This window comes from Colobus angolensis, unplaced genomic scaffold, assembly GCF_000951035.1.
Source record: "Colobus angolensis palliatus isolate OR3802 unplaced genomic scaffold, Cang.pa_1.0 Scaffold7, whole genome shotgun sequence".
NCBI classification, from domain to species: domain Eukaryota; kingdom Metazoa; phylum Chordata; class Mammalia; order Primates; family Cercopithecidae; genus Colobus; species Colobus angolensis.
The window spans coordinates 14625647-14641444 of record NW_012120709.1 but is presented as its reverse complement, the minus strand read 5'-3'; the positions used below and the strand labels follow the sequence as shown (position 1 = coordinate 14641444).

Genomic DNA, 15798 nt, shown 5'->3' with positions numbered 1-15798 from the left:
AGACACAAATTAAACAGGACGTTCTGGCTGATGTTCTGTGTCACCCTTTCACAAGTCAAATGTATTCAAAGAACAAATAATTCCATTAGTTGCTGTTCTTCACCTACTTTTTATCCTTCAGGATACTGCCCTCTGACTTTCACATCTCACTACTCCACTTAAGTAGCCCTTGTTGCCTTGTTGGGATTTCACAAAATGTATGGGCCAGAATACATCAAAGTGTTGTTTATTGCCTCTGGGCTATCAGTTCAGTTTTTATGCATTTATTCAAGGTGATCTGTGGAACTGATCCTACTTACCTCTCCAGCTTGATCTCAACTTCTTAACATCTGCTTTATGCTGCAGACATATGCCAAACGAATTGAAGTTTCTTTGGATATTCTTATATATATTCTACTTCTCTTTGTCTTCCCAGTACACTTGCATTCAAGGTTCGGGTCACACCTGATCTCTGAAACTTCATTCAGCAAATACAGTTAGTACTTTCTTAAATGTTGCCACAGCATTGTACTTCTGTTACAACCTTATCATGTCTTATTGTAGTTGTGTGTTTACTTTTTTTGATAAAATGTACATAACAAAATTCACCATTTTAAAATGTATAGTTCTTAAAGCCCAAAATAATGAGTTGTTGTTTTTGTTTTTATTGTACAGATCAGTAGTGTTAACTGTGTTGACATTGTTCTACAACCATCACTACCATCAGTTTCTGGAACTTTTTCATCTTCCCAATTTGAAACTTGCTTTTTTGTTTTATTAGTAGTCTTAGTCATGGATGAATGGACAAGCTTCAAGAATTCTGGGAGTCCCCAAAACTATCATCTGTAAAGGTGTTCTTAAATAGATTTGTTACCTTCTGTATGAGACAGTATGCATTAAAAAAAAATAGAAACCACTCTGAGTATTTAACATGGAAAGATTTAATGAGAAAATTGGTTACACTGGTGAGAGAAAAACTAAGACACCCAGCAGCTTACAACTAAGGCATCTCAATGGTTAGTGACAGTAGGAAGCCACTACGCTAATGATAAGGAGAGAGGAAGCAACCAAGAGGCTGAGTTGACTGTGTGGAACATGGAAGACTTGCCTGATGAGGGAGTGGTAGTCATAGAGGAGACTACTGAGGCAGAAAGGGAATTGGGGGGAAAATGTGGCTGCTTCCTCCTGCCCTCCAGCCTCCCACCAGTGCTTCCTATTTACTGAGCCCAGTCAGTAGCAGGCTGACAAGAGCTTGGGGAACATTGCCTATATAGAGTCAAGCTTTATGTCATAGAGTAGAGAGCAACAGAAGAGTCAAGAACGTATTTGAAGTCAAACAGGACCAGAACTGACACACCCCTAACAGGTCAAGAGCTGCTGGTTCTATTCACCTTTATATCACCAAAACATAGATATTTAATAAAACATTTACAAAAGTATGGCTGTGATTATGACACTCCCCTTTGTTTATTGAATAATATATGTACTCCTTGCTGTCTAAAACTTTTCATGATCCTTACCCGCTTTGTCTTTTCTGTTGTATCTCCAACTCTTCCCCTTCATAAACTGTGCTGCATCCAAACTGGACATGTTCCCCAAATATGCTTGCATATATGCTTTCTGTCAGCTTCTTTGGGATTCCCAGCCATCCTTCAGAACTCATCTGCACCTTCAAACGTCACATAATTTCCAAGCTTAGTAGTGGTTTCTCCAGCCCCTCCCTTCTCGTGAAGTAAATCAGCTCTATTTTCTTAACCATTTTTGCTTTGCATCACAGTTATTTGTGTATATATCTTCTATCTCCAAGTAAGTTGTAACTTTATAGACAGAACCTTGTCCCTGTTATTTATGGATCTAGTAATATAAGGCACCATAAGGTAAGGCTTCCTAAGAATTATTTGCATGCTTAAAGGACATTAAATTACTAATCTTTCTAGGGAAATAGTAGAATATGTGAAGGAAATGTTTTCACATAGCGTGCTTTACTATCTCTTGCTTGCTTTAAACCTCTTTTTATCTTTCCCTCTCTACAAGTAGGAAGAAAAAATACTCTTCATATAGTTAGGATTTTATCCTTTCTTCTCTTTTTCAGTTGTGTTTACCCTTCAGTTTATTTAGTTACTTATTACCACCTCCACTTATAATAAAAGTAGGCTGAAGATAGTATTATGTTAGGAAAGAAACTCAAGCATACTTTCTTACCTATTCGGGCACCTTTGTCAGTTTACACAAAAAAAATACATTTCTTTTATTCTTAAGTTGTTTTTAGGAATAAAAGGAAAAAACGGTAATAACTAATATTAGTTATAGGATAACCATTTGTATTATACTGATAAGAGATGATTAGTGCCTAGTTTGTATTTTCTGTTTTATTAATTTATTTATTGAGGTGGCGTTTCACTCTTGTCATCCAGGCTGGAGAGCAGCAGTGAGATCTCGGCTCACTGCAACCTCCACCTCCCGGGTTCAAGTAATTCTTCTGCCTCAGTCTCCCAAGTAGCTGGGATTACAGGCGCTCGCCACCACGCCCGGCTAATTTTTGTATTTTTAGTAGAGACGAGGTTTCACCGTGTTGGCCAGGCTGGTCTGGAACTCCTGACCTCAGGTGATCCACTCGCCTTGGACTCCCAAATGCTGAGATTACAGCCATGAGCCACCGTGCCAGGCCTGTATTTTCATCATGTTTGGATTTTCATTCATCTAACATCTGAGATTTAGAATTAATTTGTGCCTAAAATTTCCCATTACCTGACTGAGAATTGGTTATAGTCAGATACTTAATGATGATAAATAAACATTTTGTAGGCAGATACTAATCATATATATATAGTAAGGCCTAATTTAATAGCAATAATAGGTTCAATAGGATCTTGAAAACTGCAACTTTAAGCAAAATGATATATAATCAAACTAATTTTACCATAGACTAACTGATAAAAGAATTTCTTCAGCATATTTTTGGTCACAAAAATATCACCACACTTGTAAATAAAGTCCAAAACACTTCTAATATTAAACATTGAAATAAACGTAAGCTATACATACATTTAAGAAGGATTAATAAAAACAAGATAATTACTTACCCAGTTAGTCCAGTTCAAGGTTGCAGGTAGCTAGAGCCTATCCCAGCAGCTTAGGGTGCAAGACAGGAACTAACCCTGGGCAGGATGTCATTCTGTTGAAGGGAACACTCCCACACCCACATACATTCACTGACGCTCACACTATAATAATTTAGACACACCATTTAACAACATGCACATCTTTGGAGTGTGGGAAGAAACTAGTGTACCTGGAGAAAACCCATGCAGGCATGGGGAAAATGTGTAAACTCCATACGTAACAGTGTCCTCGGCCAGAAATTGATTTTTTTTCCTCATCAGCAATATAACAAAAACATTGAACAAAATGATGGTATTTGAGGACTTGGTATATGAGGATCAATGAACATGAGAGTAGTCAACTATGTACTACATTGTTTTGGAACTTTTGGGACACAACTAAACCAGAATACATCAAGTCTAATCTAAAATGAGAACTCAAGATTGCCAAAGTTGAGTATATTTCTAAGAGCAGAAGATAATGTATCCTAGATGTTACTATTTTGAGATGCATTATAACTTAAACACTTATTATAGAAGTAATCTATCCTTTAACAGTCTCATCTCGTGTGTGCTATACAGAGGTATAATGTTTTATGAAATGCCATGAATTATCTGTGATGATTCCTTTCCAGGTTACGCTAGCACAAATGACAGTATTTTTCTGAAAAGGGTTAACTGTATCACTGTATTCTGTCTAGGGCATTGTTTCTCAACCTTTATTTCATTACACAGCTTTAAGGAAACTTCTTAGGCTTTTTTTTTTCCCTGACCCTCCTCCCCACATGAAATTGTAATGTTTTAGTGTCATAAGTATATTGTATATGTTTATATATCATGTATATCTGTGATTTATGTATAAAAAGAGGGAAGGAGATTTTCTTCATTGCTCCCTGTCCCAGAACCAATTTTCACCCTGTTAGGGCAGTATCACTCCTTTTGAGAATGCATGGTCTAGGGAAAAGCAAATCTACTTCAAGGTAGATATAAATCTACTGCAGATCTATAGTATATTTTAATACCACCATCTATCAGATGTCCCCAAGTGACTGAATGCATCTAGGGTGATAAGTACTTGAAACTCCACCACGAAAAGGAAGTATATTTGAGGTCTTCAATTTAAATCTTGAAGCATATGAGGAAAAAGCTCCAACTGTCCTAATTTCAAGGTGATTCTAATAGTTTACAGATGTTTTAAATTTTTGTGTTTACAAACAGCTAGTAACAGCTAACTCACCTATTCCAAATATTATAATTGTCAGAAAGCCAGCCATCATAAAAATTACTTTTCAGGCCGGGCGCGGTGGCTCAAGCCTGTAATCCCAGCACTTTGGGAGGCCGAGATGGGCGGATCACGAGGTCAGGAGATTGAGACCATCCTGGCGAACACGGTGAAACCCCGTCTCTACTAAAAAATACAAAAAAACTAGCCGGGCGAGGTGGCGGGCGCTTGTAATCCCAGCTACTTGGGAGGCTGAGGCAGGAGAATGGCGTGAACCCGGGAGGTGGAGCTTGCAGTGAGCTGAGATCCGGCCACTGCACTCCAGCCTGGGCGACAGAGCGAGACTCCTTCTCAAAAAAAAAAAAATTACTTTTCAGCCAGCTGTAGTTTTCACAAAAAGGGATGAAAACATTGCATTGTATCTTTGATCTAATTAATTTCACATCTGTGATTAGATGTTCAATGATAGAAAGATTGAAGTCATGTTATCTGAGATAAAACTTTCTTCAGATATCCAAATGTTTTCTCCAAAACACAATGCCATCGGGTTTTGATGTGTATATTAGTTTGTTTCTTCTTATTAGCAAGAGGTTGGAAAACAGATTCATCCACTACAAGTAGAGAGTGGTGAGTTGATTCCCAAATCACAGCTAGGGCATTGCCTGTAATGAGATGACCATATTCTTGCCCTTTCCTTTTTAAAACCTTGGTGTAGAATGACTTCGTAGGCCATCTTATTAGTTTTTTCACCTGTTGGACCTGGTTAAAGATACAGTTCCAGGCGAAGAGGGTAGACCCTTATAAAGTTGGAAGAGATCTTAGAAATAATTTCTTTTTTTATCTTTTAAGTTCAGGGGTACATGTGCAGTTTGTTATATAGGTAAACTTGTGTCATAGCGGTTTGTTGTACATGTTATTTCATCACCCAGGTGTTAAGCCTAGAGCCCATTAGTTATTTTTCCTGATGCTCTGCCTCCCACCCTTCACCATCCAGTAGGCCCCAGTGTGTGTTCTTCCTTCTATGTGCCCATGCGTTCCTATCATTTAGTTCCCACTTACAGTTTTAGTAGCTAATGAATACTTGTTGACAATTATGCCAGCACTGAGATAAGTGTACTTCAAAGGAAAGTATAAGGGAATACTTATGAATATTAAGTAATACCTGTAAGGGAATATTTAGTAGTGGGGAATAGGGAGTAATTTTACTAAACTGTGAAGAATGACTTGAAGATAGCTAGGCTGAGAAAAGATTAGCTGCCCAAGCAAAGGAAATAGAATATACAGTGGCCTTGAAATACAATCAATGGTATATCTGTGGGACTGAAAGACCAGTTTGGCTGGAAGCAATAAAATGGCAAAACATAGGCTGAAGAGGAAATTAGGGTACGAAGCAAGTAGAACCTCATACGACACGTTAAAAATTTGGAATCATAGGCCGGGTGCAGTGGTTCACACGTGTAATTCCAGCACTTTGGGAGGCCTAGGCAGGCAAATCACCTAAGGTCAGGAGTTCCAGACCAGCCTGGCCAACATGGCAAAACCCTGTCTCTACTAAAAATATAAAAATTAGGCATGGTGGCAGGCGTCTGTAATTCCAGCTACTTGGGAGGCTGAGGCAGGAGAATCGCTTGAACCTAGGAGGCAGAGGTTGCAGTGAGCCAGGATCGCACCATTGCGCTCCAGCGTGGGTGACAAGAGCAGGACTCCAACTAAAAAAAAGAATTGGAATCATATTTTTTTCATCGAGATATGATGCACATACTACAAGATATGAAATTGGTTTTCTGGCTATAAAAATCCAGGATATTTGTGGATTCATAATGTGCAGATATCACCACTTATTTCAATATTTCCATCACTCCAAAGAGAATCCTTATACTGTTAAGTCACTTCCAATTCCCCCTTCCCCTGTCCTCTGCCAACCTCAAATCTACTTTCTGTATCTATACATTTGCCTTGCTTGGACATTGCACATTAATGAAATAGAATTTTGGCTTTTTGTGTCTGACTTTCACATAGCATAATGTTTTCAGCATTATTCCATGTTGTAGCAGATATTAGTACTTCATTCCTTTTTATAGCTGAATATTTCATTATATGAATATGCCATATTTTGTTTGTCCATTCATTAATGGACACTGTTATGAAGAACGCAGGCCAGGTGTAATGGCTCACCCTGTAATCCCAACACTTGGGAGGCCAAGGCAGGAGGATTGCTGGAAGCCAGGAGAGCGAGACCAGCCTGGGCAGCATACTGAGACACCCCATCTCTACCAATAAATAAGTAATTAGCTGGGCATTTGTTTAGTGGTACATGCCTCTAGTCCTAGCTACTGAGGCGGCTGAAGTGGGAGGATCAGCCCAGGAGTTCAAGGTTATAGTGAGCTATGATTGTGCCACTCTGCTCCAGCCTGGGTGACAGAGTAAGACTCCGTCTCTGAAAAAAAAAAACTGACCATAAATGTTTGGATTCTATGCTTCAGAATTAACTAGTTAAATAAGAAAGATCTGGATTTTTTATTTTGTTTCACTAATTTATGTGTCAAACTTCACGCCAGTATATCGTCTTGATTACTGTAGCTTTATAGTAAGTTTTGAAATTGGTAAGTGTAAGTGCTTCAACTTTTCCTTCATTTTCAAGAATTATTTTGGCTATTCCAGCCCCCTTGTATTACCTTAGGAGTTTTAGGATCAGTTTGTCAATTTGTGCACAAAAGGCAGTTGAGATTATGATAAGAATTGTGGTGAATGTATAGGTGAATTTTGGGAGTATTGAATTTTTAACAGTATTGAACCTTTCGGTCCATGAACACAGTATGTCTTTGCATGGATTTAGGTCTTTACATTCCTCCATTGATGTTTTCCAGTTTTTAGTATGCAAGTCCTTTACTTTTGTTAAACTTATTCCTAAGTATTTTATTTCTTTTGATGCTATTGTAGCTAGCATTGCACTCTTAATTTTTGGTTGTTCATTGCGATTGATTGACTTTTATATATTCATTGTGTATTCTGCAACCTTGTTGAAGTCATTTATTAGCTCTAATAGTTTTTGTTTTGTTTTGTTTTGTTTTGTTTTTGAGACAGAGTTTAGCTCTTGTTGCCCAGGCTGAAGTGCAGTGGCTCAATCTCGACTCACCACAACCTCTGCCTCCCGGGTTCAAGTGATTCTCCTGCCTCGGCCTCTGGAATAGCTGGGATTACAGGCATGCGTCACCTTGCCCAGCTAATTTTGTATTTTTAGTAGAGCCAGGGTTTCTCCGTGTTGGTCAGGCTGGTTTTGAACTCCCGACCTCAGGTGATTTGCCAGCTTCGGCCTCCCAAAGTTCTGGATTACAGGCATGAGCCACCATGCCTGGCTTAGGGAGGTTTCTTCTTTTTTTTGAGACAGAGTCTCACTCTTGCCCAGGCTGGAGTGCGGTGGCACCATCTCGGGTCATTGCAACCTCCACCTCCCTGGTTCAAGTGATTCCCCTGCCTCAGCCTCCCTAGTAGCTGAGATTAAGGTGGACGACACCATACCCAACTCATTTTTTTGTATTTTTAGTAGAGACGGGATTTCACCATGTTGGCCAGACTGGTCTTGAACTCCTGACCTCAGGCAATCTGCCTGCCTTGGCCTCCCAAAGTGCTGGGATTATAGGCACAAGCCATGGTGCCAAGCCTGTAATAGTTTTTTTAATGGCTTCCCTAGGATTTTCTATATAAGACATGTCATCTGCAAATAGGGGTAATCTGACTTTTTCCTTTCCAATCTGGATGCTCTTTTTTTTTTTTTTTTTTTTTTTTTTTTTTTTTTTTTTTTTTTTTTTTGAGATGGAGTCTCGCTTTGTTGCCCAGGCTGGAGTGGAGTGGCACTATCTCAGCTCACTGCAACCTCTGCCTCCTGGATTCAAGCGATTCTTCTGCTTCTGCCTCCTGAGTAGTTGGCATTATAGGCATGCAACACCACACTGACTAATTTTTATATTTTTAGTAGAGACGGGGTTTCACCATGTTGGGCAGTCTGGTCCTGAACTCCTGACCTCAGGTGATCCGCCCACCTCGGCCTCCCAAATTGCTGGAATTACAGGTGTGAGCCACCACACCCATCCTGGATGCTTTTTATTTCAAGTTTTTTCCTAATTGCCCTGCCTGGCGGATACATGCGATGTTTAATAGAAATGACAAGAACAGACATTCTTACCTTTTCCCTGATCTTATGGGGAAAGCTTTCAATTTTAAACCATTGAAGATGATGTTACTTGGCTTTTTTTTTTTTAGTAGATACCTCTATCAGGTTGAGGAAATTTCCTTTTATTTCTAGTGTTTTTATCATGAAAGGGTGTTGGAATTTGTCTTTTTTGGTTTCTTTGGTAGTGGTTTGTTTTGTTTTGTTTTGTTTTGCTTTTGAAACAGGTTCTTACTCTGTCATCCAGGCTGGACTACAGTGGCATGATTATGGTCCACTGCAGCCTCAGCCTCCCAGGCTAAAACTATCCTTCTACCTCACCCTTCCAAGTAACTGGAACGATAGGCATGTGCCACCATGCCCAGCTAAATTTTTAATTTTTTGTAGAGATGGGGGGGTCTCACTATATTGTCCAGAATGGTTGGATTTTGTTCAGTTGCTCTTTTTCCATGATAATGTGACTTTTGTGTTTTACACTGTGAATATAGTATATTACACTGATTTATTTTTATTCAACCAACCTTGCATTACTGCATTAAATCCCACTTGGTCATGGTGCATCACTGTTTTTCATATGTTGCTGGATTTTAATTGCTAGTGTTTTGTTAAGGATTTGTTTTTCCTGGAGACAGAGTCTCACTCTGTCACCTATTCTGGAGTGCAGTGGCACAATCATGGCTCACTGCAGCCTTGACTTCCCAGGCTTAAGTGATCCTTCCATTTCAGCCTCCCGAGTAGCTGGGACCACAGGTGCACACCACCATGCCCAGCTGACTTTTGTATTTTTTGTAGAGATGGTGTTTTGCCATGATGCCCAGGCTGGTCTGGAACTCCTGAGCTCAAGCAGTCCTCCTGCCTTGGCCTCCCACAGTGCTACTCTCGCCCTTTCAGGCGAGAGCCACTGTGCCCACCCTGTTGAGGACTTTTATGTTCACTTTGTTTCTTTTTTTTTTTTTTAGACAGAGTCTCGCTCTGTTGCCAAGCTGGAATGCAGTGGCGTGATCTCGGCTCACTGCAACCTCTGACTCCCTGGTTCAAGCGATTCTCCTGTCCCAGCCTCCCAAGTAGTTGGAATTACAGGCACACACCACCAGATCCAGCTAATTTTTGTATTTTTAGTAGAAATGGGTTTTCACCATGTTGGCCAGAATAGTCTCGATTTCCTGATCTCGTGATCCGCCTGCCTCGGCCTCCCAAAGTGCTAGGATTATAGGCATGAGCCGCTGACCCCGGCCCCTGTGTCCACTTTCATAAGGAATATTGGCGTGTAGTTTTTTTTTGTTTTTTTTTTTTTGAGACGGAGTCTTGCTCTGTGCCCAGGCTGGAGTGCAGTGGCCGGATCTCAGCTCACTGCAAGCTCCGCCTCCCGGGTTTACGCCATTCTCCCGCCTCAGCCTCTAGAGTAGCTGGGACTTACAGGCACCCGCCACCTCGCCCGGCTAGTTTTTTTTGTATTTTTAGTAGAGACGGGGTTTCACCATGTTAGCCAGGATGGTCTCGATCTGCTGACCTCGTGATCCGCCCGTCTCGGCCTCCCAAAGTGCTGGGATTACAGGCTTGAGCCACCGCGCCCGGCCTGGCGTGTAGTTTTGTGATGTCTTTCTCTGGTTTTGGTATCAGGGTAATATTGGTCTAAAAGAATGAGTTGAGAAGTCCTCTCCTACTATTTCAAAAAGAGTTTATAAAGGATTGGTGTTTCATTCTGTGTTTTGTAGAATTCACCAGTGAGGGCATTTGATCCCAGCTGGGCTTTTCCTTATGAGAAGTTTCTTTATTACAAATTCTGTTTCTTTACTTGTTATAGGTCTATTCAGGTTTTCTGTTTCTTCTTGAGTCAGTTCTCGTAGTTTGGGTCTATTAGTCCGTTCTTGTGTTTCTATGAAGAAATACCTGAGAGTGGGTAACTTATAAAGAAAAGAGATTTAATTAGCTCACAGTTCTTTAGGTTTTGCAGGAAGCATGGTGCTGGCATCTGCTTGCCTTCTGGAGGCCTTGGGAAGCTTAACAATCATGGCAGAAGGTGAAGGGGGAAGCTGGCCTCTCACATGGCAAGAGTGAGAGCAAGAGAGAAAGAGGTGTCACACACTTTTAAATGACCAGGTCTTGTGAGAACTCACTATCTCAAGGATAGCACCAAGGCATGAGGAATCTGCCCCTGTGACCAAAACACCTCCCACCAGGCTCCACCTCCAACATTGGGGATTACAATTCAAGGTGAGATTTAGCAGGAGCAACATCTAAACTATGTGAGGGTCTTTCTAAGAATTACCCATTTCATTTAGATTCTCTAAATTGTTGAGATAACAACTGTTTATACTATTCCTTTACATTCCCATTTATTTCTATAATACTGATAGTAATATCCCCTCTTACTTTTCTGATCTAGTATAATGTGAGTACTCTCTTTTTTTCGGTTGGTCTAGCTATAGAATTGTCAACATTGTTGACCTTTTCAGAGAACTAGCTTTTGTTTTTATTCATTTTTCTCTGTTTTTATTTGTTTCATTTATTTATACTCTGCTTATTTCCTTCTGCTTTGCTCTTTTTCTAGTTTCTTAAGGTAGAAGATGCGGTTATTGAATTTTTTTTTTTTTTTTTGAAATGGAGTCTCGCTCTGTCACCCAGGCTGGAGTGCAGTGGCGTGATCTCCACTCACTGCAAGCTCCGCCTCCCGGGTTCATGCCATTCTCCTGCCTCAGCCTCCCGAGTAGCTGGCACTACAGGTGCCTGCCACCACACCCAGCTAATTTTTTGTATTTTTAGTAGGAACAGGTTTTCACCGTGTTAGCCCGGATGGTCTCGATCTCCTGACTTCGTGATCCACCCACCTTGGTCTCCCAAAGTGCTGGGATTACAGGCATGAGCCACCGCACCTGGCCCAATGTGGTTATTGATTTTAAATTTTAAGGTTTTTGTTTGTTTTGAGACAAGATCTCAGTCTGTTGCCCACACTATAATGCAGTGGCACGATCATAGTTCACTGTAACCTTGAACTCCTGAACTACTGGGACTACAGGCACATGCCAACACACCTACCTAATTTAAAGAGACTTTTTTAGACACAGGCTCTTGAACTCCTCACCTCATGGTACCCTCCTGCCCCAGCCTGGCAAATAGCTGGGATTATAGGTGTATGGCACCATGCTTGGCTTATATTTTATTTATTTTTGACATGGAGTCTTGCCCTGTCACCCAGGCTGGAGTGCAGTGGCATGGTCTCGGCTCACTGGAGCCTCCACCTCTCAGGATCACCCAATTCTCCTGCCTCAGTCTCCTGAGTATCTGGGATTACAGGTGCCTGCCACCATACCTAGTTAATTTTTTGTATTGTTAGTAGAGATGGAGTTTGCCATGTTGGCCAGGCTGATCTCAAACTCCTGATCTCAGGTGATCTTCCTGCCTCAGCCTCCCAAAGTGCTGGGATTACAGACGTGAGCCACCGTACCTGGCATCTCTTCTTTAAACACAAGTGTTTATAGCTGTAAATTTTCCAGTGTGCACTGCTTTAATTGCATCTCATAAATTTATTGACACTTATTTCATATCCTAATATATGGTCGACCCTGGAAAATGTTCCATTTACAGTTGAGAAAAATACGTATTATGCTGTTTTTGACTGGAGGGTTCTATAGATATCTGGTAGGTCTAGTTGCTTTACAGTTTAAATTTTCTGTTTATTAATCTTCTGCCTAGTTGTTCTATGTATTACTGAAAGTGTGGTATAGAAGCCTTCAACTTTTATTGTTGAATTATCTGTTTCTCCCTTCCCTTCCATGAGTTTGCTTAATTCTTTGGGCTCAGTTAGGTGTATTTGTGTTTTTAAGTGTTATTTCTCTTTTTTTTTTTTGAAGATAGAGTCTTACCCGGTTGCCCAGGCTGGAGTGCAGTGGTGCCGTCATGGCTCGCTGCAGGCTTGACCTCCTGGGCTTAAGCTGTCCTCCTACCTCCGCCTCTAGAGCAACTGGAACTACAGGTGCACACCACCAAGTCCAGCTAATTTCTAAAAACCATAGAGGTGGGTTCTCACTAGGTTTCCCAGAATGGTCTTGAACTCCTAGGCTCAAGCGATTCTACTGCCTCAGACTCCCAAAGTGAGCTACTGCACCCAGCCATTGTTATCTTTTTGTGGATTGACCTTTTTTGTCGTTATCTTTGTAGTAACAATATTTGTCTTAATATCTACTTTGATACAGGTTGAGTATCCCTAATTCAAAAATTCAAAATGCTTCGAAACCAAAACTGTTTGAATACCAACATGATCCTCAAAGGAAATGTTCATTGGAGCATTTCAGATTTTCAGATTATCAACGCTCAACTTAAGTATAATGCAAATGTTCCAAAATCTGAAACACTTCTGGTCCCAAGCATTTCAGATAAGAGATACTCAAACTGTATTAATATAACAACTTTAAGTCTTACTTGATTACTGGATGGTATAATCCAGTAATCTTTACTATCCTTTTACTTTCACCCTGTTTGTGTCTTTGAATCAGTCTGGAGCAGCTGGTGCCAAGACGCCAGCTGCAGTGCTGGAGGTGTGGCCAGGGCTGTGTGCGCCACAGGGCGGCAGGAGCTGGAAACAGATGGGTGCCCTGTCCCCTTCCAGGTTGGATGGGCAGGAGCCCTGACCTCCCAGGTGCAGCTGCAGCTGTGGAGCAGGCATCCCTGCACTCTCTGGGGCACAGGAAGCCCCCCTTTCCCCATAGACTTGGAAGTGCCTACTCCCACTGCCTGGCCTCTCCCCGCTCCCAGCGTCCACTCCGATTTCAGAGTAAAGTTGAGGCTGAGCCTGCTGCTGTCAGGACCTGACCGGGTGTGTGCACACTAAGGACAGCACCAACACACCAGCCTCATGCTGCCTTGGTCCGCCTCTGTACTTTCAGCTCTGATGAGCACGTGAGGGAGGCCGAGGGTGAGGCTGAAGGCAGCTTGGCATGGACCTGCCCCTTGGCATGAACAGCCTAAGCACTGTGAGCACCTCAGATGTCAGGTTGATGGTGGCAGGAGGCAGATGGTCACCTAGGCGGAAAGGGGCGGGTCCCCGGTGAAGCCACACCTTCAAGCCAGAGACATCTAAAGCCTGGGGGCCAGACTGCGGATCCAATGCCCAGAGTGAGAATTTATGGTGTTTTTTCTGGGCCCACCCGTGGCTGCCCATGGACCCATCAGCACATACTTCCTTCCATATGAGGCCTGTAAAAACCCCAGACTCAGCCAGACTCACAGAGATGTTGGGACTACCAGCTGTGAGAAGGAACTACTCACTATGCGTCTCCTCTCCACTGAGAACTGGTCACTTGTTGGGACAACCTGCCTGCAGAAAGGAGCTACCCACTGCAGGTTTCTTCTCCACTGAGAGTTAGACACTCGTCAGGGTGACCTGCCCGCAGAAAGGAGCTTCCCACTGCGGGTCTCCTCTCTGTTGTTAGCTGGACACTCGTCAGGATGACCTGCCTGTACAGAAAGGCACTGCAGAAAGGAGCTTCCCACTGTGGGTATCCTCTCCCCTGAAAGCTGGATACTTGTGGGGACGACCTGCCTACGGAAAGGAGCTAACCACTGTGGGTCTCCCGAGGGCTGTTCTGTCACTCAGTGAAGCTCCTCTCCGCCTTGCTCACCTTCCAGTTGACCGTGAACCTCATTCTTTCTGGATGCAGGATAATAATGTGGGACCCACTGAAAGGCGGGACTGAAAGATCTGTAAAACAAACAGGGCTGAAACATGACCCCTCGCTCACCACGTTGCAGACAATGAGAAGGAAAGAAGAGCTGAGGCCCTTTGGGGAGCGCAGACCTAAGAGCTCCCCAAGCTTCAGGGTGTCTCCAAGCTTCAGGGTGCCACTGCATTCCCCAGTGCCCACAGTGGAAGCCGCTGTGGTGTGCCTGATCCAGATGCAACCTCACAGGGAGCTATTGCCTGGATGTGCCCGCCCACTGTATCCAGCATGCCTGGCTATGCTCAGTGGCTGGACCCCGCGCTCACTCATACACCCCCTCACTGCTTCATGCCTGGCTCACCCCTGGCAGGCATGGGATTAGGCCCAGTAGCATGAGCCGAACACAGCCTGCTGGGCCAAGTGAGTGGAACAAGCCCAGCAGACCCTAGCAAAACTCAGGCAAAGGTACCACCAGCCATAGGAGTTTCGAACTGGAAAAGCGACACCCTAAGGATCCTATAACAACAGTATATAGTTGGATCATGTTTTTAAGGTCATATAAATTACACCTTCATACATTGTATGCCCATAGTGTTGTGTACAGTTATCTTTTTAAGCAGAGATGGGGAAGAAAGTTTACATACGACAAATGCTTATACTCTTTTATTTTTATTTATTTATGTATATATTTATTTTTTGAGACACAGTCGCACTCCGTCGCCCAGGCTGGAATGCAGTGGCATGATCTCACCTCACTGCAGCCTCTGCCTCCCCACTTCAAGAGGTTCTCATGCCTTAGCTTCCCAAGTAGCTGAGATTACAGGCGAGTCCCACCACGCCTGGCTAATTTTTTTGTATTTTTAGTAGAGATGGGGTTTTGCTATGTTGGCCAGGTTGGTCTCAAACTCCTGGCCTCAAGTGATCCACCCGCCTGAACCTCCCAAAGTGCTGGGATTACAGGTATGAGCCACTGCACCTAGCCTATACTGCTTTATATTATGCTGTTATCAAGTTACTCTCCAATATCATCTCATTTTAGCCTGAAGGAGTCCCCTTTTAGTATTTCTTACAGGGAAAATCTGCTAGCAACTAATTCTCTTAGTTGTTTATCTGATAATATATAATTTTTAAATTTTAATTTGGAGTCTTGCTAGATATAGAATCCTTCCTTGGGACTGGATGTGGTGGCTTACTCCTGTAATCCTAGCACTTTGTGGGGGCCAAGGTGGGAGGATCACTTGAGGCTAGGAGTTCAAGACCTACCTAGGCAACATATAGTGAGACACCATCTCTATTAAAAAATTCTTTCTTTTAATTAGCCAGGCATAGTTGTGAGTACCTGTTATCCCAGCTACCTGGGAGACTGAGGTGGGAGTATCATTTGAGCCCCAGGATTCAAAGCTACAGTGAGCTATAATGGTGTCACTGCTCTTCAGCCCTGGGCAACAGAGACCCTGTCTCAAAAAGAAAAAAAAATTCGGATTCGGCTGGGCGCGGTGGCTCAAGCCTGTAATCCCAGCACTTTGGGAGGCCGAGACGGGTGGATCATGAGGTCAGGAGATCGAGACCATCCTGGCTAACACCGTGAAACCCCGTCTCTACTAAAAAATACAAAACACTAGCCGGGCGAGGTGGCGGGCGCCTGTAGTCCCAGCTACTCGGGAGGCTGAG

The 15798-nt window shown here is 42.6% G+C and overlaps 1 protein-coding gene across 2 annotated transcripts in view; it reads left to right on the top strand.

Moving 5' to 3' along the window:
- Positions 1–15798, top strand: part of NPAT (nuclear protein, ataxia-telangiectasia locus) — a 64660-nt gene that overhangs the window by 2248 nt on the left and 46614 nt on the right. Inside the window, exon 2 of one of the 2 annotated variants that reach the window (XM_011926670.1) lies at positions 12322–12485. The exons of the other annotated variant lie outside the window; for it this stretch is intronic. Within the exon in view, the coding sequence (XP_011782060.1) occupies positions 12368–12485 (118 nt within the window). The 5' untranslated portion in view covers positions 12322–12367. The remainder of the gene's footprint in view (positions 1–12321; positions 12486–15798) is intronic. 2 annotated transcript variants of the gene reach the window in all.